General features: G+C 34.2%; 1 protein-coding gene across 2 annotated transcripts in view; it reads right to left on the reverse strand.

Moving 5' to 3' along the window:
* Positions 1 to 25,201, reverse strand: part of Mdga2 (MAM domain containing glycosylphosphatidylinositol anchor 2) — an 801,066-nt gene that overhangs the window by 249,759 nt on the left and 526,106 nt on the right. For both annotated transcript variants that reach the window (XM_004835599.4, XM_087207963.1), the window contains one exon: positions 18,309 to 18,441. In XM_004835599.4, the coding sequence (XP_004835656.1) occupies positions 18,309 to 18,441 (133 nt within the window). The remainder of the gene's footprint in view (positions 1 to 18,308; positions 18,442 to 25,201) is intronic.

Raw genomic sequence — 25,201 nt, forward strand, 5'->3', positions numbered from 1 at the left:
TTGTGAACTACATATGGGGTGAAGAATGCAACAGTGGTCATTTTCCCCAGAAGTATGGAACAAATTAAATTTGTGAACCAAGGTACCATTGTACAATTTTATCCTTAAATAAAAATTTTAAAAAAATACAACCAACAAGCAAAAAAATAAATAAATGGGAGAAATGTAAATCAAAACTACAATAAGATATCACCTCACACTTTCCAGGATAGGTATTATTTTTAAAAATACAATAGCATCAATGCAGATGTGGAGAAATTGGAAGGTTTGCACATTATTTGGAGTATAAAATGATTCACTTGCAATAGGAAGCACTTGGGAGGTTCATTAAAAAATACAAATCACATATCCTAACTGTCCCATTTCTGAAATGAAATATTTATGAGAAGAGCTGAAACCAAGATTTCAGAGACATTAGGATTCCTACACTCACTGCTGAACACTAGGTAAGAACCAGAAACAACCCAAGTTTACAATAATAGATGAATGGAGATAGAAAATGTGGTCCATACTTGCAGTGGAATAATATTCAGCCTTTAAAAATAAGAAAATATGGGCCAGGGATTTAGCTCAGTGGTTCCGGCGCCTGCCTCGCAAGAGCAAGGTCCCAAGTTCGATCCCCGGTACCAAAAAAAAAAAAAGGAAATACTATAATATGTGAAAGCACAGATAAATTCTCAGGACATTATGATAAGTGATAGAAGCTAATCACAGGAAGACAAATAACTTCCATGTGTTGTGTAAAAAACTAAAACTCTTGGGTCGCGTGGACAACAGCCAGCGCCTCACTGGAACTGGGCATTAGGACACCGCGTCCCGCCTGGCCAAGCTGCGCGGACGCCGCCTGGCATCTGAATCTGCACAGCAGAGGCGCCAGGAAGAACATAAAGGCCATGGTTATGATCCCCAGAAGATAGAGCATAAGTGAACAACAGAGAGGGCCTTTCTGATGCTCCTCAATGAAAATTGAAGCCCACTGGGAAAGTGAAGAAAAACTCTTCAATATAAGCACACTGGACCATCGTGGTTGGTAAGTTGGTGGGATCAGTACCTCCCATAGAAACCTGAACTCACATAGGTGGAACCTGCAGTAGAAGCTTGCAGAGGTTAATTCTGCAGGAGGTCAGGAATCTCAACTTGGACCTTGTCGCCAGAAATCAGCCTGAAACTCAGTAGACTACAGCTGGCTTACTGAGACTAATCGACTTAGACCTGCACACTGCTGCCCACATTGCCTATCAGGACAGCTGAGAAATATCCTGAGGGAGACCTTTTTTTGTTTATTTGTTTTGATATATATTTTTTTCTTTTTTCTTTTCTTTTTCTCTCTCTATCCCTTCTAGCTCTATATTTCCCTCTTTGTTCCAGTTCCTGTCCCATTCTGAATTTATTCTCTCTCTGTCCTCTTGATTGTCACTTTTATAGGAAGGTGAATACAATTTCTAGCTTATTGTTGTCAGTTTGTTCTGTACTTGTCTCTGTTCTTTTGCTCTGTCTCTTCCTTCTGTCTTCAACAGATCCCCACAATTTGTGTGATCTTCCCATGTCCTCTAGCCTCACCTCTAACCTTTCCCTCTCCCACTATCTCTCTACCCCTCCCTCCAGAACCCCTTCTAAATCCTTATCCCAAAACATAAATTTGCCATATTGAAGGGGTTACTTACTACAAACATATTTTGGGCTGGCTCTAGATTTTAAGCAAGCTCACGCGGTTAAAGGTGACAGATTAACTGCTACCACAAATTGTCATTTTCTAGCTGTGTGTGGTGCTGATTGTGTCAGGTGGGCTAAGGTGTTGTGAATGATCTAATCAGTTGTCCTCCCTGGTATACTGAAAATGAGATTGCCTAAGAGTCATTAGAGACTCAAAGCCTAAAATGTCCAGCTATACCTGGAAGATATCTTTGAGAAGCAATCACTCCATAGGGGCTCTAAACACCAGTAGTAAAGATACTCAAAATAAGAAATATTGGAGTATCAGCCCAGGAATTAAAGCAAAAAACAGCACCAACAACAGAATTAAAAATGAGAAGACACCTTGGCAGGACACAAACACAGACTTCCAGCTCACCAAAGGCAAATTCTGGGGGAAATGAGGGGGAAAAAATGATAATCATCCACCTGGATACCCTGAACTGATAGCTCAGGAAGTAACAAAACAGATGAATGAGGCTCTAGAAAAAAAATCAAAACAGAAATCATCTCCCAGATAATAATGAAGATGGTGAGCAGAATGAAAGACATGACTAGAGGCCCTAGAAGAGAAACAGCTAAAAAAAATAGATGAGCTGAGAACCATGCTGGAAGCCATGAATGCCCAGAATAAGAAAGAAATGGAGGGACTGGGGATTTAGCTCAGTCGTTCTGCTGCCTGCCTCGCAAGTGCAAGGTCCTGAGTTCAATCCCCAGTACAAAAAAAAAAAAAGGTCTTGTGAATTAAATCCAGGACTCAGAAGAAAGAAATGGAAACCATGATCACCCAACAAAAGAAAGAAATGGAATCCATGAAACACATGCAAACAGATATCCAGGAGATTAAAAGCTCCATTGAAAGTATTCACAGCCGATTGAGTGAATGTGAAGATAGAATATCAGATATAGAAGACAGGATTGTGGTTAGTGACCATGAAAACAGAGATTTCTTAAAAATAGTAAGGGACCATGAGAAATCAATCCAGCAGCTGCTAGATGATGCAAAGAAGAACAACATAAGACTGATAGGAGTCCACAAAAAAGCAGGGGAAATTGCAAATGACATAAATAATTGTTCACAGAAATATAGTAGAAAACTTCCCAGACAGAGGTAGAGAATTTGACATACAGATAAGTGAGTCATATAGAACTCCAACTAGCCACGATCAAAAAAAGGCTACACCTAGACATATAATAGTCAAGATCCCAGAAACCCAACAGAAGAACAAAATCCTACAAGCAATTACAAAAAAGAAACAAATCACCTACAAAGGAAAGCCCATCAGAAACACAGCAGACTTCTTAATACAAACCCTCAAGTCAAGGACAGCCTGGAGTGAAGTATTTCAACCCCTGAAAGAAAATAACTTCCAACCTAGACTGTTGTACCATGCAAAATTATCTTTCAAAATCGATGGGGAAATTAGATACTTCCACAACAAAGAACACTTGAGAAATTTCATAAACACCAAACCAGAACTCCAAACAATTCTAAACAATATCCTAGAAAAAGACAACGAAGGTCACAACTTCATGAGGCCCAACAGAGAGAACCCACCAGACAAGGGAAGAAACTAACGGGAAAGGCGGAAAAATAAAAAATAAAAGAGCCAACAACAGTAAAACTCCCTGACAAGGATGAGTCAATATTTATCAATTATACCTATTAATGTTAATGGCCTCAATTCACAAATCAAAAGAAATAGGCTGGCAGAATGGGTTAAGAAGCAAAATCCAACAATATGCTGCATACAAGAAACATACCTAATTCAAAAAGACATTCATAGGCTGAAAATAAAAGGATAGAAAACAGTTCTCCATGGGACAGGAACCCAGAATAAAGCAGGGGTAGCAATCTTATTTGCAGACAAAATAGATTTCAAACCAAAACTAATTAAGAGAGACAAAGACGGTCACTACATCCTTGTGAAGAGAACAGTCGAGGAGGAAGATGACAATCATAAATATATATGCACCAAATACAAATGCCCCCAATTATACAAAACAAATATTAATGGACATGAAAAACTGAATAAGAACTAATACAATTGTAGTGGAGGACCTCAATACCCCACTGTCACAAATAGATCATCTAGACAAAAAGTCAACAACGAAATTCTAGAACTGAACCAAACTTTTCAACAAATGGATTTAATAGATGTCTACAGAGTGTTCCACCCCACAAAAATCAGAATATACATTTTTTTCAGCTGCACATGGGTCATTCTCCAAAATAGATCATACGGTAGCTCATAGGGCATGTTTAAGTAAATGTAAAAGAATTGAAGTTACACCCTGTATATTATCAGTCCATAGTGCAATAAAATTGGAGATCAATAGCATAAGAAACCCCAAAACCCCCATAAACACACGGAAATTGAATAACACTCTCCTGAACAACCAATGGGTCACAGAGGAAATTAAAGAAGAAATTAGACAGTTTCTACAAGTAAATGACAATGCCAGTACAACATACAGGAATCTATAGGGCACAATGAAAGCAGTTGTATGAGGGAAATTCATAGCAGTGAATGCCCATATTAGGAAAACAGAGAGAGCTCAACAAACAACCTAATGCTGAACCTCAAGCTCCTAGAAAAAGAAGAGCATGACAAAACCAAAGCTCGTACAAGAGAGGAAATTATAAAGATCAGAGCAATGTAATGGAGACTAAGAGAATGATACAAAAAATCAATGAATTGAAGAGTTGGTTTTTCAAAACAATAAATACAATTGATAAACCCTTAGCCAACCTTATCAAAAAAAAAAAAAAAAAGAAAGGAAAGGCTCAAATCCATGCAATTAAGAATGAAAAAGGTGAAGTCACGACAGACCCAGCAGAAATCCAGGGGACCATCAATACCTACTTCGAGAACTTGTACTCTAAGAAAATGGAAAACACAGAAGAAATGGACAAATTCCTAGATACAGACGAATTGCCAAAGTTAAATGAAGAAGGTATAAAAATTCTAAACACTCCAATTACAATCAGTAAAATTGAAAATATAATTAAAAATTTACCAAAAAGAAAAGCCCAGGTCGTGATAGGTTCACTGCTGAATTCTGCAAGACATTTAGAGAAGAACTATCGCCATTACTCTTTAAACTCTTCAATGAAAATGAAAGGAAAGCAATACTTCCAAATTCATTCCTGGAAGGAAGTGTTACTTTGATTCCAAAACTAGGGAAAGACCCAACCCAAAAAGAGAACTATAGGCCAATCTCTCTAATGAACAAAGATGCAAAAATCCTCAACAAGATGCTGGGAAACAGAATACAGAGGGTCATCAAGAAGATCATACACCCTGACCAAGTGGGATTTATCCCAGGGATGCAAGGAAGTTTCAACATACATAAATCGATCAATGTAACTCACCATATCAATAGAGCCAAGGACAAAAACCATGTGATCATCTCAATAGATGCAGAAAAAGCATTCGACAAAATACAACACCCATTCATAATAAAAACCATAAAGAAAATTGGAATAGAAGGTCTTAATCTCAACCTGATTAAGGCTATCTATGAAAAACCAACAGCCAACATCATACATAATGGTCAAAAACTGAAAACTTTCACGCTAAAATCAGGAAGAAGACAAGGATATCCACTATCACCACTCCCATTCAAAATAGTTCTGGAAACATTAGTCACTGCAATTAGGCAAGAGAAGGAAATAAAAGGAGTAAAGATAGGAAAGGAAGAAGTTAAACTCTCATTATTCGTTGATGATATGGTACTCTACATAGAGTACCCAAAAAACTCTGCCAAAAGACTTCTAGACTTAATTGACAGATTCAGTACAGTAGCTGGATACAAGGTCAACACTCAAAAACAATAGCCTTCTTGTACACAAATAACAGACTCACTGAGACAGAAATTAGGGAAACAATTCCTTTCACAATAGCATCCAAAAAAATGAAATATTTAGGAATCAATTTAACAAAGGAAGCAAAAAACCTCTACACTGAAAACTACAGCACTCTGAAAAAAGAGATTGAAGAGGATATAAGAAAATGGAAAGATATCCCTTGCTCTTGGATAGAAAGAATCAATATAGTGAAAATGGCCATACTTCCAAAACTGCTATATAGATTTCATACAATGCCAATTGAAATTCTAACAATATATTTCACAGAACTAGAGAAAACAATCCAAAAATTCATTTGGAACCAGAAGAGACCTAGAATAGCAAAAGCAATTCTAGGAAACAGAGTAGTGGCAGGCAGAGGGAATCACAATCCCCAATGTGAAACTATACTACAAAACTACTGTGATAAAACCAGCCTGATGCTGGCAAAGAAACAGACCTGAGGATCAGTGAAATAGATTAGAAGATCCAGAAACAACTCCATACATACTCAGCCACTTTATCTTTGACAAAGGAGCCAAACATCCTCACTGGAGGAAAGATAGCCTATTTAATAAATGGTATTGGAAAAACTGGATTTCAACCTGCCAAAGATTAAAACTAGACCCATATCTATCACCATGGACTAAACTAAGATCAAAGTGGATTAAAGAGCTAAATATTAAGGGCTTGCTTCGGCAGCACATATACTAAAGATCTAAATATTAAAACAGAAACACAAAACTTGCTGGAAGATAAGTAGAACTCTTGAAGACATTGGCATAGGAAAAGACTTTACAAACAAAATCTTAGTAGCATGGGAACTGGCACAAAGAATCAACAACTTGAATCTCATCTTATTAAAAAGCTTCTGCACTGCAAGAGAAACCACCAACAGAGCTTACAAACAACCTACAATGTGGGGAAAAAAATCTAGCAGCTGTACCCCAGACAAAGGACTACTATCTAGAATATATAAAGCACTGAAAAAAATCAGACCCACCAAATATAAAGATCCAATTCAAAATGGGCATCTGAAATGAACAGACATTTCTCAGACAAAGAAATAAAAGCAGCAAATAAACATACGAAAAAATGTTCATCATCACTGGTTATTTGGGAGATGCAGATGAAAACAACACTGAGATTCCACCTCACCCCAGAAAGAATGGCTGTAATCAAGAAGTCAACCAGTAGCAAATGTTGTTGGGGTTGTGGGGAGAAAGGAACCCTTCTCCATTGTTGGTCGGGGTGCAGACTGGTGCAACCACGGTGGAAATCAATATGGATATACCTCAAAGAACTAGGACTAGAGGTCCCATTTGACCCAGGTATTCCCCTGCTGGGTATCTTCCCAAACTAATTAAAGGAATCACACCACAGTGATTTATGTGCACCCATGTTTATAGCAGCACAGTTTGTAATAGCTAAAGCTTGGAAACAGCCCAAGTGCCCGTCAACTGGAGACTGGATAAAGAAGATGTGGTTTTTTAATAAAATGGAGTACTACTCAGCCTTAAAGAATGAGAAACTAGAGACATTTATAGCTAAATGGATGCATATTGAGGCCACACTCTTAAGTGAAATAAATAGGACACATGTGTAAATACCGAATAGTTCCTCTGGTGTGAAAAACTGAAAATGTAAATAAGGATTCAAATAATTGAAATGAATAATTGATGGTATGAAATAGGAAGAAAAGGTCTAAAGAAGTAGGGGAAGAGGGAGAAGAAGGGGAAAGGAAAGAAGCGAAAGGCAAAATTATAAGAAAAGGAAAAAATGAAAACAGTAAATAGTGAAGGGTGGAGGGGGTGAAGGGAGGACAGGGTATGGGGAAAAAATAAGAACCAAGATACATCATGTACAGGTACAAGCACCCAATGATAAATGTAAATGTATTATATACCTAAAATGTACCAACAGAAGAATCTAAGGAAAAAAATAAAATAAGTGAAATATATGTTAAAATTAATATTTGAGTAATAAATAAATAAATGTACCAAGTAGCAGGATTTGATCCCTAGTTGCATGCTTGTTTTGAGAGCCATTTTAATGGACTAAGTTACAAAGTCCAAAAGTTATGCTTTCCACTGAAGCAAATGACAATTTTAAACTGCAGACCTTGTCGTAGACTTCACTAAAGTATCAAGTTGTCTTACTGAAAATCTAAATGCTACTGAATACTGCTATTACATAACTAATTCAAACAAAAATTCATTCAAGTGTAACTATTTAGTACACTTTTTTCTTTTATCTTTTTTCTTTTTAGCTCCTTTTTCTTACCTTAGAATTTCAAACATAATACTTAAATATACTGTAACCAAGTTCTAGAACAATGTTGCTACTTAAGGGAGCTATTTATTTTTTGATTAAGATAATAAGCAAATGTTCATATATAGAAGAAGTAAATAAGTTCCAGAAACTGGAATGTTATTTAAGAGAAAGAAAGGTCAATAAAGCCTTTACAAGTAACTATTTAAAAGATAAAACACTAAATCAGGTCTCAATAAACTGGCTCTATACATTAAAAATGTATGAATACAATATTGTCAATATTTTACTTTCTCAAAAGTTATGAATATAAAGCTTTCACATGTTACTTCCCAAATTTTTAATACAGATTTTGGTAAAACCACATTTCCCCTTTTTTATCTAACAAACTATTGAAATATATTTGCAGAGTAAACTTATAATTTGTCCTCAATGTAAAATTATTTCTTTATTTGCTTTTCAATATCTTAAATATTCATATGTACTAGTTTGCTTAGTTAAATTTCCAGCAGCTGATAAATTAGGTCCACAATACATGTTCTTTAACTTTGGATCTGTATATACAATAGTGCTTTTCAAACCTGCATTGATATTTAGTGTTTTGCTTGAACACACCATGTTTTACATGCAGCTTGCTGCATATCCACGGAGTTTTCAGGCTCTTTGAGATGTAGTAGTATATCACTGTACAATTCATAGTGAGATAATTCCTTATTGATATTGCAATGACTGCTTTTCCCAACGATTCCAAAATGAAAAAGACAGTTGTTATCAGATTGAGCTTAAATTTAAAATCAGAAAACAATATTCAAACAGGCAGGCCTTTAGTTATAAAGTACTCCTAATCAAGAGAATTAGAAAGGGAAAATAAGAACAGGAGTGTATCCTCCCCCTTGCTCCTTAGCAGAGACACTTAAGAGCCCATATTGCATTGCTTGTTTTTCTAATAATTTTACTCATTTAATTTCTGTTGTGTCTTTTTCTTTTTATACTCTAGAAATATGTATTCTAATTTGCACTGAATATTGAACAAGATTTTTTGTAATCCCTCACATATTGTTACAAGGCCAACCACATAAAATTGCCTAATTTGAATATTTCAAACCCACAGACTCTTTTCAATAAAGTAAAACAGATTGGCATTGGCGAATTTTGCTAAACAGAATGCTATCTGCCTCACAGTGCTGTACTTTCATTAACTACAATTCCTGCCTTTTGTTTGGATGTGCAAAATGTTTTCCTCAACTACAACATTTTGCTCACATTGTTTCCATGTAGCTTCATACACTTGTCATATCTATGTATGCCCAAAATTCTACTCTGAGTATCAATTATCATTATTCTTTTATTAGTATATGATTGCAGTATATAATGATTACATTCATTGTGAGGAGTATAACACACTTTTTTTTTTTTTTTTTTGCAGCACCAGGCATTGAACTCAGGACCTTGAGCTTGCAAGGCAGGTGCGGCGCCACTGACTTAAATCCCCAACCCCACACATTTTCTTTTTTTAATCCTTTTCCACTCCTAGTAACTTGATGATGTCCATTCTTTTCAAATTAAGGCAACAGGTACCATTTAAAGAGCAAGAAGTTAAGATTACATACAACAAATTCCAATTAGACAGTGGGTTAATCTGAAAGCAATGCTGATGACTTTACTGTAGATGCATTAGATACATGTGACTGAGTAATGCAGTCAGTAAAATGCTGAAGTAGTACAACAGCAACTCATGCAGTGTGACACAAGGAGCAGGCAGAAAGAATGCCACACAAAACACAAATGACAGCATATTACTAAATAACTGGATATGCTATAGCTATTTTCTGTAGTAATAAAGCAGCAACAAGGACAGTGTGTAGTTATCCCCCCAAAAAAGAGTTAAATGGTATCTTTTAAAATGGACTTTATAGAAGTCAGAAATTGAAGGAACAGCTAAAATCATTTTGATGCTTTGGAAAAAGTCACCTCAACATCAAGCCAAAAATACATGTTGCCTCCAGACTTAGAATCAAAGGGTGGATATTAATGTATCTCTGATGTTCTGACCGTCCATTATTTCTGAGCCTCTCAAACTTCCTTTTTCCTTGTAGTCCCTGTAGCAATGCATTGAATATAGAAACCTTCCAATATGGACTTCTACCTGGACTGTTTCTCAAATTTAGTTAAAAGCCTCAGATGAACCAATGTGGATCTTTTAAACTATGTCCAGTTGGACCACACACATTTCTAGCCCAACAGTGATCCCAGGGGTACATTAAGCTGAAAGATGCTTTGAAAGCACAATTATTTCACCATGAAAACTTAACAAAAACATGCACAGTTTACCATATCAGAATATCAGGGAAGAAATATACATTTATACACTACATAAAGAAAAGTTCTTTGTGTTTTGCCCCCACTTTAACCTGGAAAATCTCTTCTACCAGTGTTCTTTGGTAAAATAACAATCAATTCCTATTTCACTAATAGAAACTTTAAAAATATTTACGCTTACTTGACACTCATTGGAATGCTTGATTTGAAGAAACAGTAAGAATATGTTTAGATGTACTTACTTTAGAAATAAATACAGCATGTCACACAAAAACTGCACAAAATCCAGCAAAATTAATGTAATGAACGTACTCTAATATATTAGTAATATATTTTATATTTAATGAATGTACAATATTTGGCATTTACTTTTTCTCTATTGAAAAATGTTTAGAATTTAACTATGATTAAATTATTTCTGCTGAAATGTACAGATTAATAGATTCCATCATTGATAATTTCTGCTAACTGAAACAAAAAATTGAAGTGGATGGGCTAGATGACATTTTAGAAAGCATCACTGCTTACTTTACAAATGAAACTTTTTAAATTTACCAACCTCCATTAAGAGACTACCATTTGCTGGCCACTTTAAATATACAATCTCATTTCATGTTTATAATATTGGTAATGAAGTAAGGTTTTACAAGAAAATTGATACTGTAAATGCCTTAAAAGGAAGGAAAAAAGGAGCCAAAGATATATTTTCTCTGTAAGCATGAAGCCTCCCTCACAGGGAATTTTTGTTGTTGAAACCTTCAATATTTATTTAAATGTCCCATTTTAGCATTGGTGTGACCATTGTTAGAATGTCTTTTTTTGCTATCTTAGAAATATCTCGTCAATGTACTGAAAAGTGACATACAAGAGAAGAAAATAATGTTCAAGAAAATTCTAGCTCAATTCATGCACTTTCTCCCCAAGGATGGGGACTGAATCCTGGCTCTTCATCCTGATCTTAGTCCTTTGTTTTAAATTTTGTATTTTATTTTTTTATTAATACATGTTCACAGTGTGCAATGATTGCATTTATCTTGGGGAGTTTGACTTTTGTGGAAGAATTACTGACAGCAAAATTGCACAAAGATTACAAATACATGCATTAGTTTCAGAGATTATTTGTCAGCTAAATTTTTTCTTCAGTAGTAATGTAAGTCCTATGTATACCAGGACATCAGCACAGCCAGGTATTAATCTGAGACTCTCACTGAGTCTATGTCAAAGTGGGATGTTTACTCATTTTAAAAGACAACATTTTGACAAAATTTATTGCAGAATGTTGGGTGAATAAGGAATATAACTCATCATATAAACTTATGGAAATTATTGTATATCTATCATGAGAGCCAGTAGTCTATTAAATCAAATTTGTCAGTGAATGATCACAAACATATTCTAAACCATAAGATATGCTTCACGAGCTCAAAATCCATGAAGAAATTATAAATTGCAATTCTATCAACTGTTAATACGTAAAATGAAAGAATTCTCAACAGTTTCACTAGAAAAGTAAAACCCTGAATAGAACCAAGCCATTGTTTACAAATTCATAATCTACAGGCAGTTTAAATAATAATTACTTGTACTTAGAATTATAAAAAACCCATTAACTTATTTTAGTATACCACACTCTCTACCCACTGAAACAAATACAAAACAAATAGTTTGAGCTTTGTTAAGATTTTCTTATGAATAATTCTTAAAATTTGATCTATGATTATTTTATGTATAATATAAATATTATATGTCAAATACTTAACTTCAAAAAGTATAGTAAGTGAGGGCCGGGGATTTAGCTCAGTAGTTCTGCCACCTGCCTCACTAAGTGCAAGGTCCCAAGCTCGATCCCCAATACCAAAAAAAAACCCCAAATAAATAAATAGTATAATAAGTGAAGATTCAAGATGTTTGCTAAAACAGACTGTTTGACATGGTCCAAAGTATTTGTGTTAAGTTGTGTGATACAGGTAGCACTGCAATAATTTGCGTGCTTTGCAATAATTATCTTTGCATTGCCTTTCATTTGACTAACAAAACGTTTTCCTTGTTATGAATTTATTTCAAGATTAGTCATCAATGATTGAACACAGTGTCCTAGCAAAAACTCTGAGATTTCTGTTATCATCTCATCATGATTACTGATGGCACCAACTATATTCTTTCTTTACAGTATCTAGGTTATCAACCCAATAAATACTATTTACTGAACCACTTTCCAAGTTTTACATTTCTATAGTTGACTGCGTACAAAATCAAATAATGTAGGATTTTTTGTTGATACCAATTTTAAGGATTTTAAGTGAACTTAAAGAAGCCAATTAACATCCCCAAGATTGCAGAATCAAAATTTTAATGTTAATCTTCTGAATTTTAAAATTTATTCAAATAAGTTACAGAATATATCTTATTCTCAACAATATTCTAATAAAATCTGTTGTTTTCTTTTGATATCTGTAGTAATGAATACTGTGTTCATGTTACATAAATTATCTGTGATAAAATAAATCTGCTAAAGCAGTCATATTTTCAATATTTTATTGCAGGAAAAGTTGAAAAATCAAATGTTCTCCTTGTGTTTCACATTCTGACTTAACCATCAGAACAAAAAAAGAAAATCAGGAAAAACTGTACAGGTTTATTGACACATCTTTTGTGTCCCTATTTTAGTAGTTTGACCAACCTTTAAAACTTAATAATGATACTATTACAAAAGTGATGTTTGTCTCTCACTAAAATTTTATTTAATCTTCATCCCTTAGTGTTGCTTTCTTTCTTCTTATTTTCACAGAACTAAGACCACGGGGCCGTAAATACTCTCAATGGAGTTCCCTCTTTAGTTTTTCAGGGAAGAATAGATGGTTGTTTTTTTTAAAAATGTGTGAATCATCTTTTTGCTTTGACTTAGCATAATATGAATTGATATATAAAATTTTAAAGGAAAAGCAATCCTAAATGCAAAGACCACTTTCAGTAATTTGGGAGTGTTATGCACTGAGTTGAGTCCACCACCTGCCCCCCCATCCCCATGTCAAAGCCCCAGGCCCCAGTATGATTACATTTCGGGACAGAGCCTTTAAGAAGGTAGACAAGGTTAAATGGTGACATAAAATGACTCCCTAATCCAAAGGGTTGGGTTGATGTCCTTACATAAAAAGGAAGGTGGATCTCAGGTCTTCCTCTCTCTCCCTTTCTTCCTCCCTCTCTCCCTCCTTCCCTCCCTATATTCACACATGGAAAGAAGGCCATAGGAGACTAGGATGAGAAAGCAGCCACCTACAAGCCCAGAAGAGTGCCCTCACTAGAAACCAACCTGGCTAGCTCTTGGATCTTGCACTTGTAGCCTCTAGAACTGTGAGAATATAAATTTCTGCTGTTATGCCTCCCAGTTTCTGGTATTCACTATGGCAACCCAAACAGAATACTACAAGTCATCATCAGATTTACACAATGTATCTTTCACAAATGAGATAGTCTTTCTTATAAGCTGTGGCTATTGGTGAAATAGGTAACTAGATTTTAATAAATGGTTCTAATAATTATTTAAATTTTGTGGTGGTCGTGTAAAGGCAGGGAGCTAAAAATCCATTCAGTTAGGGAAAATAGCTGGCATCAGTATCAAATGCAGGTGACAGCAAAATTTCTACTGCTGCTTCCTTTTGCATATTAACGGTTATGACAAAGGGAATACCTAACACAAGACTGGGTGTTTATGCATTTTGTCCCATACCCACAGCCACCAAAATTCTTCTAAACTTTATTTTATTTCTTCTAACACTTAGCTAAATAGGTGATGTTCTTCTAAATATAACACTACTGTTAATAGATCAGAGCATACAAAACCTTTAGATATTTAAGTTCACAGCAATTGATGGGCACTTATAACTGCCTGTGAATTACATAAAATAATGTAATAGAGAAGAGAGACATTAACCTTGTCTTCTATGATAATGTATGAAGTAAAGGGAGAGAGGGAGAAGAGGAGGAGGAGGAGAAGGAGAGGAGAAGGTGGTGAGGGAGGAAGAAAAACAGGGAGAGGGAAAAAAGGGGAAAAAGGAGAAATACAAGAAAAAAGGGAGACAGGAAGGAAGAGGAGGAGGCAGAGTTTCCTATGAGTTCTATAACTAGTAATACTTTTGTGATAACTTGCTTTTTAGATGTAATGAACATTGAAAGAAGACATCCTAATTAGATAATTTTTATAAATGGGAAGGTTGAGCAGACTAAATCAAAGGACCTATATAATTAAATAAAATTAGTCCCACCTGTCCTGTTTCTTTACATAATTCATCATGAACTCTCAGGAAAGGTACAAAATGTTTTTCATCCTAATATAGGTAGCCTACTTAATTCTTATTTGCCTTTAAAATCATGAGCCATCAACACATAAGTACTTGAAACACATTAAAATAAATGAAATTCATTTTACCATAATTCCTATGTGCCCTCATATTGGAAATACACATAATCTGAGAAATTTAAAACAATTTACCGTCAGTTACCATAATCATGATCATTTCAAAATACACATGTATTTGTTTAGATTATAAATTTACAGTGTTAGGGTTTTTTTTAATAAGATGTGAGAAATAAAGCTACATTAATACTTTACTAATGAAGAGCTAATGTGATTTTTCTTCTGAAACGGAAGAATAACCTCAATCCCTAGATCCCCCTACAGTATTATTTTAATTGGTCTGTGTACATGACAAGAAATAAATAAACATGTATTTTAACTTATTTTTTAGTAAAATGCAATGAACTGCCATGATAAAGTTTAAGAAAGGTGAAATAACCATGCCACATCATGACACTTCTGTGACAGGACACATTTTCAAAGCATGACAAGCAATCAGTGGGGCCCACAAATTATTGAACACTTTCTACAGCTGACATAAAATTAGGAGCTGGAAAACACACCACTGGTTAATCTTTAGATGGCTTTTAAAATGAACCCTAGACATTGTTTTCCTAAGTATTTCTAGAAATTGATTTCTATTAACAAAAGTTCCTACCTCAAAATAAAATGGGTTCATAAAACATAGTCTAGCCTGATAAAAAAGCGATTTTATTGTTATCCCAAGCAATTATCTAACCTTGTTTAAAATGTATATACTACCAGCCAAGCCATCAGAAAGCCTAATTCAATAGTAATGGAATGGACCCAAGAAACTACCCCATAGGGAAATTTTTTTTTGCAAACTTTCAGAAATTCTGGTGACAGTCATTGTTTTGATCTTAACATGTGAAGCAACTGGGACATTGTACAAATCAAATCTATACAATAATTGTAATTTAAACATTTGTCTGACCACAGAGATGCTGAAATGAAAGTTTGTCTATACCAAAGAGTTCAGTTTTTTTACATCAATTATGAAAATAACTTCCAAATTTGACACTTTCATAACCATATTGGATTACGGAGGAGATTAACAAAACATTGCAATGTTCACAATATTACTTTCTCCAGATATTTTGCAAGACTAGGAGTTAAAACTCCGGACATTTTACCTGTGCCACTTAGAGACCCTTAACACTGAGGAGTATAAAGAGCACCTGATCGCTCACTGATGTTGGCATTGGTGACTCATTCTCCTCTTCTTGTGTTAGAAGAGTGATGAGCTGAACTGTGTGTACTTCTTTGGTCATTTTATAGACCTGTTGGGATGAAGATGCTCTAAGCTTCATTTATTCTTGGTGTACTTTGACAGCTACGTCAATGAATTAGCTATTTGAAATGCACAAACCTGTCCCGCTATGAGCACAGCCAGAAGGGACAAGTGCAGAAGCAAACCTGGTTTGGATACGTAAAGCAGCAGGCACAGGACTGTCTGATTGCAGTCGCTAAGGAACCAGACAAGTAGTGGCTCATATTTTGCAACCAAATTATTTACCACAACCTGATATTCATTTTGAGATGAATATCACTCTCAAATTTTTATGAGATAATTTATAAAGGAGAATAATAGTTTTTGCTTGTTTGCTCAATCTAGATATACATTAGTCAGGAAAATAAACAATAGAAGAGAAAGCTGAAAGCTAAAATTAAACAGCCACATTTACAAGAGCCCTGCATTCACTTGAAGAAGGGTAGTCAAGATTCTGTTTTCAGAGTTGCTATTTGTTAAAAATCATCTAAGAATTATAATCACCTAGCCGCTTCAAACACACTTCAGGGATTCTGAAAACTTTCAAGGTACTCTTCCCCATTCAACTTTGAAGTAAGAAGTCCTTATTTATTCTTAATAAGACACTCTGGCTTAACATTTTAGTTCACTTTTCTCTAGCTCTGTGAAAGCTCAGGAGCTGGTCCATCTTCTAAGAGTTATTTAAAATAACTCTTCAAACATTAGGACCAATCTTGTCCCTACCTCTTATGAGCTGTGATTCCTTGGGAAATAATAAAACCTTATATTTCTGCAGCATAAAAATATTAAACATAATTCCATTGCACTTCTTAGCTTTTAAACAATTTTTATCTGTTTTGAATTAGTTCATTCTCATAACAACCCAATGAGAATATTTTATTCACCACAGGCTGTTTTGTTATGTGTCAGATGACAGGAAAAAGCATGATAAAAAGCCACCTAGAAGTTATAAAGATAAACTGAGATAATATATGTGAAAACCTTTAAAAATTAATACAGCGTTGCTTAAGCCAAGGTTGCAACATAAATAACAATATTTCCACTATTTTGCACTTTCTCATTCTGCTGCAATGCCTTTGCCCATCTCAGAGTACCTACTCTATTTCATTTTTTATTTTTCTCCCTGGATCTTAAAAAATATATTAAAGCAATGAAAAATAAAATTAGTTATAATAATTCACAATAGATTTCATGCCAAGATCAAGATAATTACAGCCAATTCTTATATGCTAATGTCTTATTTCTATTTCTCACTATCCTCTTTCCTTTTTTAAAAATGACATGAGATGATTAAGTTGTATGAGTGTTAGGGCCACTAAAATTTTATATTTTCACTTTTTCTGCAACATGATTTCTGTCCAATCTTTTTTGCTCTCAGTAATAAAGTTTACTTTTATTTCTCACATAGCTCTTGTAGCTCCTTCTGATGACTTTTATCTGGTGCTTTGTGTAGTTTAAAGCAATTTACATCTTAGCCAATATCCTTAAACCTGTTATTTCTTACACAAATTAGGGGCCTAAGAAGTTCCTGATAAATAAATGAATGAATAGATAAATGAATAAATATTTCAAAATTTTAGGAACTCAGTACATCTGTGAACACAGCTGTTTTATTTTTTTAATTTTCCAATAAAGTCCAACATTTATTCTTTTCACCAACAAGCTGGCTGGTGTTGCTGATTAGCTCTTTCTTGGAAGAAGTAATCATATACTTTGCAAATGTCAACTCCTTAATTCATTGCTACAACTTTTTGAGTTCAGTAAAAAAATGAAGCAAACGAGAGTTCAGTGACTTGCTCAACAAGATATAGTAGCTAGAAGGGGACAGAACTGTGATCTAATTCTAGACACAACAAAGTGACCTTTAACAATCTTTGCTTTGATATACTTATATAAAAGTAAAATGTACCACTGCCACAGAATTTTTAAAAAACAGTTGAAATAATAATTTATTATGAAATAATTTCTTTATTTGCAATCATATAAAAGACAGCTCTCTCTTTACTCTTCAATAATTTCTTCATCTGTTTGCAGATAAGCTGAGGTCTGTATTATTGAATGCATACTAATTTGATTTGCAATCTTGATAATTTTTGACATTTTCTACAAAGTATTTCCTAAAAGCACCTACCTGAAATTATCAATTAGCTTTCTTGACTGAGTAAAAGAAAGGTTTTTATACAGCTTTGGAATCGCACAACACTTTTAGCAACTTAGATCATGAATCTAGAATGTGAAGTATTTAATATTCCTCAAGAATCTCTTTGATCATGATACAGGTTTATTTGTGACATCTATAAATACAATATTTTAAGGAACCGCCATTGTATATGCTATATTACCAAAGACATTATCTGAGTAAATTGTAGTAACTGTACTGTGTACACTGCAGACATTTATGACTATTCTGGAAAATGATAGTTACTTCTTCCTGCAAATACTGTAGAAATCATTTTGTCTACAAGAAGGTTAAAGAGTCTTTTTAAAAATTAAAGGAAATAGACATGTAACTTACAGAGATAGTTCCATACCTGTTTTATTGGAAAGCCTAAATGATACCATCTTATCAGGAATATTACATACATTCCTCACGGAAGCAATACAGCTATAATTAGCATAGTCCTGAGGTCGAAGATTCTTTAGTTTTAGGATCTTTGTTTCACCCTGAAAATGTGGAAAAGGTCATTAGAAAAAACTAATGGTCAACAGAAAGAATCAACAAACCATAGCACTATATTTTAATAAATCCTACCAATATCAGAATATGATGGATTGTTTAAAGAACATGCCCTAAATTTAAAAAGAAATATTCCATTTAAAAACAATACTTTAATATGACCAGAGGAAAAAATTTGACAGACTACAATGAAAATTCATAACATTTTCTTTGTAGACTATATTCCTAGGAGAGAAAAATCTATTTCTGGTGGTAGTTATGTAAATTATTATGCAAAGATCAGAACAGTACACTTAATAATTGAGTTTATTCAACAAACACTGCAATCTATGCAGACTTCACCATGAAACATTTATGAAAGAGGATGCTGAAGCACAGCCAATAAATGAAATACTGTTTATAGCACAAAATTAATGAAATAAGTCTAATGATAGATAATTAAATTTATATGCACAATATTCTGCTTACACAGAGTGGTGGCAGGTGACAATTAAAAGTGAGCGAGAGAAGTATGCATGTTTCTATATTATTATGATTTTTTTTGTTTTGTTTGTTGTTGTTGCTGATTAGTAGTTCAACAGTAAGGTCTGCCAGGTAACTCTTCAAAGTCATAGAAGAACTCAAGTCAGGAAAGTGTCCCGAAATGTCTTATAAACTGATAGGGCAAGGAACATAGTGTAAAATAATGGACTGAAATTGTTTGAAGGGTAAAAAGAACAAATAAACAATGATAAAAAGAAAACCCTCCTGCTCAAGACAAATTAGGTACCCTAAGATCTCTGCCTCTTAAAGTCATTAATGTGTCTTCTCAAAACAATTCCTTTCATAGGTAACTTCATGTTGTGATGGCAATAAAAGGCCCCAATGACTTGTTTTGAAACATTTTTCACCAAAATACTGCTTTTTCCCAGACCACATCTGTGTGAGACAATGTGATTTTTTTCCACTTTACTTTGGTAATAGTAGTCATGTCCTAAAAATTGCAATAGTTCCATCTGCTACAGAGAAGGACTGAATCACTTAGTGACCTAATACATAAAAACACTGCTGCCCATATGCAATACAGCTTGCCTACACGTGGGCACGATTTTCCCTATGTGTCCAATGAATTTCTACTTCAGTGCACATGACCTTATTGTCAAAATCCTTTTCAATCACTATCTAAATTCAATTTTAAATCAATCACGACTTTAGCATTGTCCACAGTGGAATATCTGTAATCTTCAAATTTATTATTTACATTTTGAAATGATTACCGCAATCCAACTAATTAATATACTCATAGCCTCACATATTGTAGTTACTTTTTTCATTTTTAAAAAATATGAAATATGAGCACTGACTCCCTGTGAAATCACATGAATGATAAGCTTTTGAAAGACTTTGCCTTTTCTCTGTACAAATATACATAGAAATCTCAGTGTTTTCCGAACATACTTAAAACATGTTCTCTTCCGTTAGAGTTCTTATATATTAGTTTCATAAAATGCAGTGAAAATGTTCTTGGAATCATTGAAAGAAGAGGTTATACTATATCCATTTTACTCAGATAATTTTTGAAACGAGGACTACATCTTACCTGTCCCATCTCTGTGTACCCACTTTTTGCTTAGATTTCTTGGCTTTTCTTTCTCTTCTTCCCAATAACTATCAATATTCCCTAGGAGTCCTTTTTTTCCAGTTATCTTCCATTTATAAAATGTCCCTAGGTGATATATTATCCTCACTGATGAATTTCTACAAGCCCTATTTTCCTGGCCTATCCCAAGTCTGCATTCTTATCCCAGAATTCTCCTTAAGTTTCAGATAATATTTAGCTGCTACTATCCAAACTCTTGCCTCAACACATGCATTTAATGCTTCACAGACTCCTCAAACTTAACATACCCTAAACTGAATTTCAAACTATTCCTTTCAGCACCTCTTCCTTCTTCACTATCAAGTACATTAGATTCAATTATGTCTTTGTATTTATATATTCAGTACCTCTCTCCACTAGATCCTTTTATTGAGCTTTAAACATGTTCAATTTCAGTTATTACTTTTATTTTTAACTGTACATTGAGCTGAAAGACCTCCTAATTGTGTTCAATATAGTTTAGAGATGCAAGTCAGTGGAATGATCTGCACTTAACCAGGATTTTTCTCAGCTTTAGTGAAGTATAATAGACAAATAAAAATTGTATATATTTAGATATAACTTGATATTTTGATACAATTATACATTGAAAAGTAATCACCACAAACAAGAATTAATATGTCATCTCACACATTTACCAGTTACTTCAAATTTTTAAAATATAAAATGTAATGATACCATCTTCCTGCTAAATTGCACAAATGAATTGCTATTGTTCTTACACATAAGCACACCCATTCCCATGATTGCCAAATTCTATGCGATCTTTAGTCTCCTGTGCCTCTGGTCTTATGTCATTCTCTTAGTGTCTAAACACATGCAGAGTTCTCCTTCCACTGGCTTACTTCTCTACTTAACCAATTCCATCTAAACCTTGGATGATATATCTTCCCTTTCACTAGGAAGTTGTTCCTTGCTTTCTGGAGAAGGAGGAATCCCTGTTATCAGATATGTTTCTGTTTCTTTGTAACAGTCTCATTTTTACATTTATTGGGGCAAAGAATTTATCTTCTGCTAGGTTCTTCACCTTCCTAGGAAGTACTGGCAGGGAGGGGACTGTCTGCCTTCCTCTCAGCATTACTTTATTCAGAGCACGAAGCACAGGATTTAGCATAGGGAAGATGCCTTTTAAATTAATATCTTTACTAATTAAATATTCTATAACTACCTACCTAGGGCTTTAGTTAACATATATTTATTTTGCAGAATTTGCCACCTGGTTGGCAACTAATATTAACACAATAGGTACTAAATGCACGAAATATAACCAATATATATATACACATAGAGAAAAATGTCCTTAATATATTACAAATAAGCAATAGATATTTGTGTTATAACAAAAGAGGAAAAGGTTATATTTTTTAGTAACTGTTTGACTGGATTACTTTTACTTTTGGCAAGAATTTAAGACAAAACATCAGAATCAGATGAAGCTTTAATCTTACTCATAAGAAATAAAACTTAAAAAACAACAGAAATATAAATGACAAGTATATACATATATACAAATAATTACATGTATGCAATGTAAATAATATAATGGAATATTTTATATATAGTTACACAAAATCATTTTATATAATTATGTTTTGTAATTTTAATAGAAAACAAACCCTAATCTTTTCCAAAGCTTTTTTTCCATATGTAACCAATATTCTAGGAGTCATACAGTGACAAAGATTCTTAAACATATAAATCATGAGGAGGATCACTTAGAATATTAAATGATAAACTCTTTACTCAACATAGAGTTAAATATACTCCATCAAGCCTTCTATTTCCATTGACAAATTATTTTTTAATTTGTAATTTCTAGATACTAATTTTCTTTTTTTTTCCCCATTAGCTTTATTGGTACATTCTAGGTATACAATACAGTTACATTCATCATTGGGATCTTGTACCATTACATGAGTTTCTTGGTTCTTCTTTTTTTCCCCTTCCCTTGCCCTCCCTTCACCCCCTCCACCCTTCCCTATTTGCAAAGACCTTGTTTCCATTTTTTTCCTCTTCTCATATTTTTTCCTTTCCCTTTTTTCCCTTCCCCTACCCCTCCCACATCCCCTGCTCTTTTAGACCTTTTCTTCCTGTTATACAATATCAGTTATACATTTTTTAAATTACAATATTAAGATCTGTAAAATTACCACAGATTTTACAGAGTTTAAAAGGATATAGACAGCATATTACAAAAATCTTTTTGGAAATAAATTTGACAACTTCTAAGAAGTAACTTCGAAAACAAATTAATGAAACTAACTCTGGAGGAAACATAAAATTTGAATAGCACCTATTAAAGAAAGTATATTCCTAGCTTGAAAACCTACCTATATGACAACAGCAGGCTCATAAACATTTTAACTGATAAATTATATCAAACATTTAAAGCAGGAAAAAAAGGAACACTTCTCCCCTCATTTTAGGAACTCAACATTGTGCTAACCCTAAAATTGGATAAAGATAATAGAAGAAAAAAGTATGAACATAGATAGAAATTTGTTTAACAAAACAAACTATTAGAAGTCAGATCTGGCAGGATGTAGAAAGTGGTTTTTTATAGGGATGGCAGTGTTGGTTCAGCATTGGAAGATCCACCCCCAAAAGTCATCATTTTAACAGAGGAAAGGAAAAAGCCATATGATCCTGTCACTAGTTGGAAAAAAAGTATTGGACTAAATTCCACAGCTGTTCATGGTAAAAGCTATCAGGAGACTAGAAGTAGAACAGAAACTTCTCAACAAATTAAAGACATGTACGCCATACTTCCAGCGAGAATGCCTTGTATGAATGGAGAAGATACAATGCTTTCTCCTTAAGGTGGGGACTAAGGGCAGATATGCTTACTCTTTATCTTTTATCTGTCCATTAAGCTTTGAAACCTAGTCCCCACCAAAATAGTCTGGCAATAAAATGACACAACTAGGATAGGATTGGCATGGCAGAAGCAAAATCTTTATATGTAGATGAAATGATCATCTACAGAGAAAATACTAAGAAATCTCTATGAGCCCCTAGAACTTGTACTTGAATTTAGCAGGATTAGAAAACACAAGGTATATATAAAAATTCAGGTCTGTGTATACTTGCTATAAATGAAGAACTGGATATAGAAATTTAAAAATTATGTAGGAGTACAAAGGACCCAGAAAAGCAAAAAAAAAAACCCCAAAACAAAAACAGTGTTGGAAGATGTTTAGCACCCAATTTTAAGACTTCTTCTAAAGCTACAGTAATCAAGGCAGTGTTGGTGTAAGGAAAGACATATAGATCATTGGAATAAAACAGAGAATCTAGAAATAGAACCACACATATATGGTCCACTGAGTTTTGAAAGATTATTTAACATTAGCATTTTATAGAATATAAACTTGATTCAAGAGCCGAGGAAGTGACAGTGTCTTCAGCAAATGGCACTAGAACACCTGGTATCCGTATATAAAAAATTAAACTCAACCCTTTTTTTCCATACATGAAAATAACTTGAAGGGATCTATGAACCTAAATAAGAAAGCCTAAAAGTATAAAACTTTAAGAAGAAATTATAAGGGAAAATATTTATGAATTCAGGGTAGGCAAGAACTACCTAGGATACAAAAAACATGATGTATAAAAGAAAAAAATTGATAAATGAGATTCCATCAAAATTTAGAACTTTAAATGACATCATTAAAATGAAAAGTAGTTCTTAAACAGACCATATTTACAAGGCATATAACCTATGAGCAGAATATATAAAGAATTCTTAGAGCTCATTAATAGACAACCCAATTAAAATGTAGATATAAAAAGATGCTAAATAGCCAGTAGAGCACAAGGAATGGTGTGCAACTCTAGAATCAGAAAAATACTAACCAGTACAATAATAAGATTGAATTATACACTCATTAGGGAGATGAAGTTAAAAGTTTTAAAGGCCTTGTCATGACTTTTTATTTTTGTTGGATTCCCCCCTTTGGGTTTAATTTGTCATGCCCAATGGATTCATTCTGCTGGGATTCCTGGGGTTGTGATCCTCATTGTCTTTTCCTAGGATATTGTCTAAACATTTTTGGAGTGCCTGTTTGGTATTCATGAAGTTCCTGAGGTGCTCTTTATCATCAAAGTATATTATTTCTCCATCAATCTTGAAAGATAGTTTTGCAGGGTACATCAATCTGGGTTGGAGGCTGTTTTCCTTTAGGGCTTGAAATACAACACTCCAAGCTCTTCTTGTCTTGAGAGTTTGCCTGGAGAAGTCTGCTGTGATTCTGATGGGCTTTCCTTTGTATGTGATTTGTTTCTTTTCTCTCACTGCTTGTAGAATTTTGTTCTTCTGTTGGATTTCTGGAATCCTAACTATTATATGCCTATGTGTAGATTTTTTTTGATTAAGGCTAGCTGGAGTCCTATATGCCTCACTTATCTGTATGTCAAGTTCTTTTCCCCTGCTTGGGAAGTTTTCTGCCATCACTTCTGTGAACAGTTTTTTTATGTCATCTGCACTCTCTCCTCTTTCTTCATTGACTCCAGTCAGTCTTATGTTATTCTTCTTTGCATCGTCTAGCAGCTGCTGGATTGATTTCTCGTGTTCCCTTACAATTTTAAAGCAATTTTTCTTTTCCTCCTCACTAATTGCAATCTTATCTTCTATATGTGAAATTCTATCCTCACATTGGTTCATTCTGCTGCGCAGACTTTCGATGGAGTTTTTAATCTCTTGGAAATCTATTTGTATCTGTTTTATGGATTCCATTTGTTTCCTATGTTGGGATTCCATCATATTCCTCAGATCCTCTATATTTTTATCTGTGTCCTCTCTAGATTTATTAATCATGTCTTGCACCATGAGCAAAATCTTTGCTGTTATCTGAGTAATTATTTCTGATTTCATTTTTCCCAGATCCTCTTTTGTTGCCAGTTCAGAGAGTCCAGGTGGTTGAGTATCTCGTTTCCCTTTGGGGTTGCTGTAGGTGATCCAGAAGTTTGTTTTTGAGGCTTGTTTATGTGTCTTCTCATTTCCATGGGGGGGGTGCTTCTGGCACCCACACGGCTCACCTTCTCTGCCCTAGGAGCTTGGGATGGTGGTGGAGTAGCTTCCTTCTGGGTGCTGGGACTGGGTGAGCTTC

The sequence above is a fragment of the Heterocephalus glaber genome, unplaced genomic scaffold, assembly GCF_053883595.1.
Source record: "Heterocephalus glaber isolate CG9 unplaced genomic scaffold, H.glaber_assembly_v1.0 deba00000901, whole genome shotgun sequence".
Lineage (NCBI taxonomy): Eukaryota > Metazoa > Chordata > Mammalia > Rodentia > Bathyergidae > Heterocephalus > Heterocephalus glaber.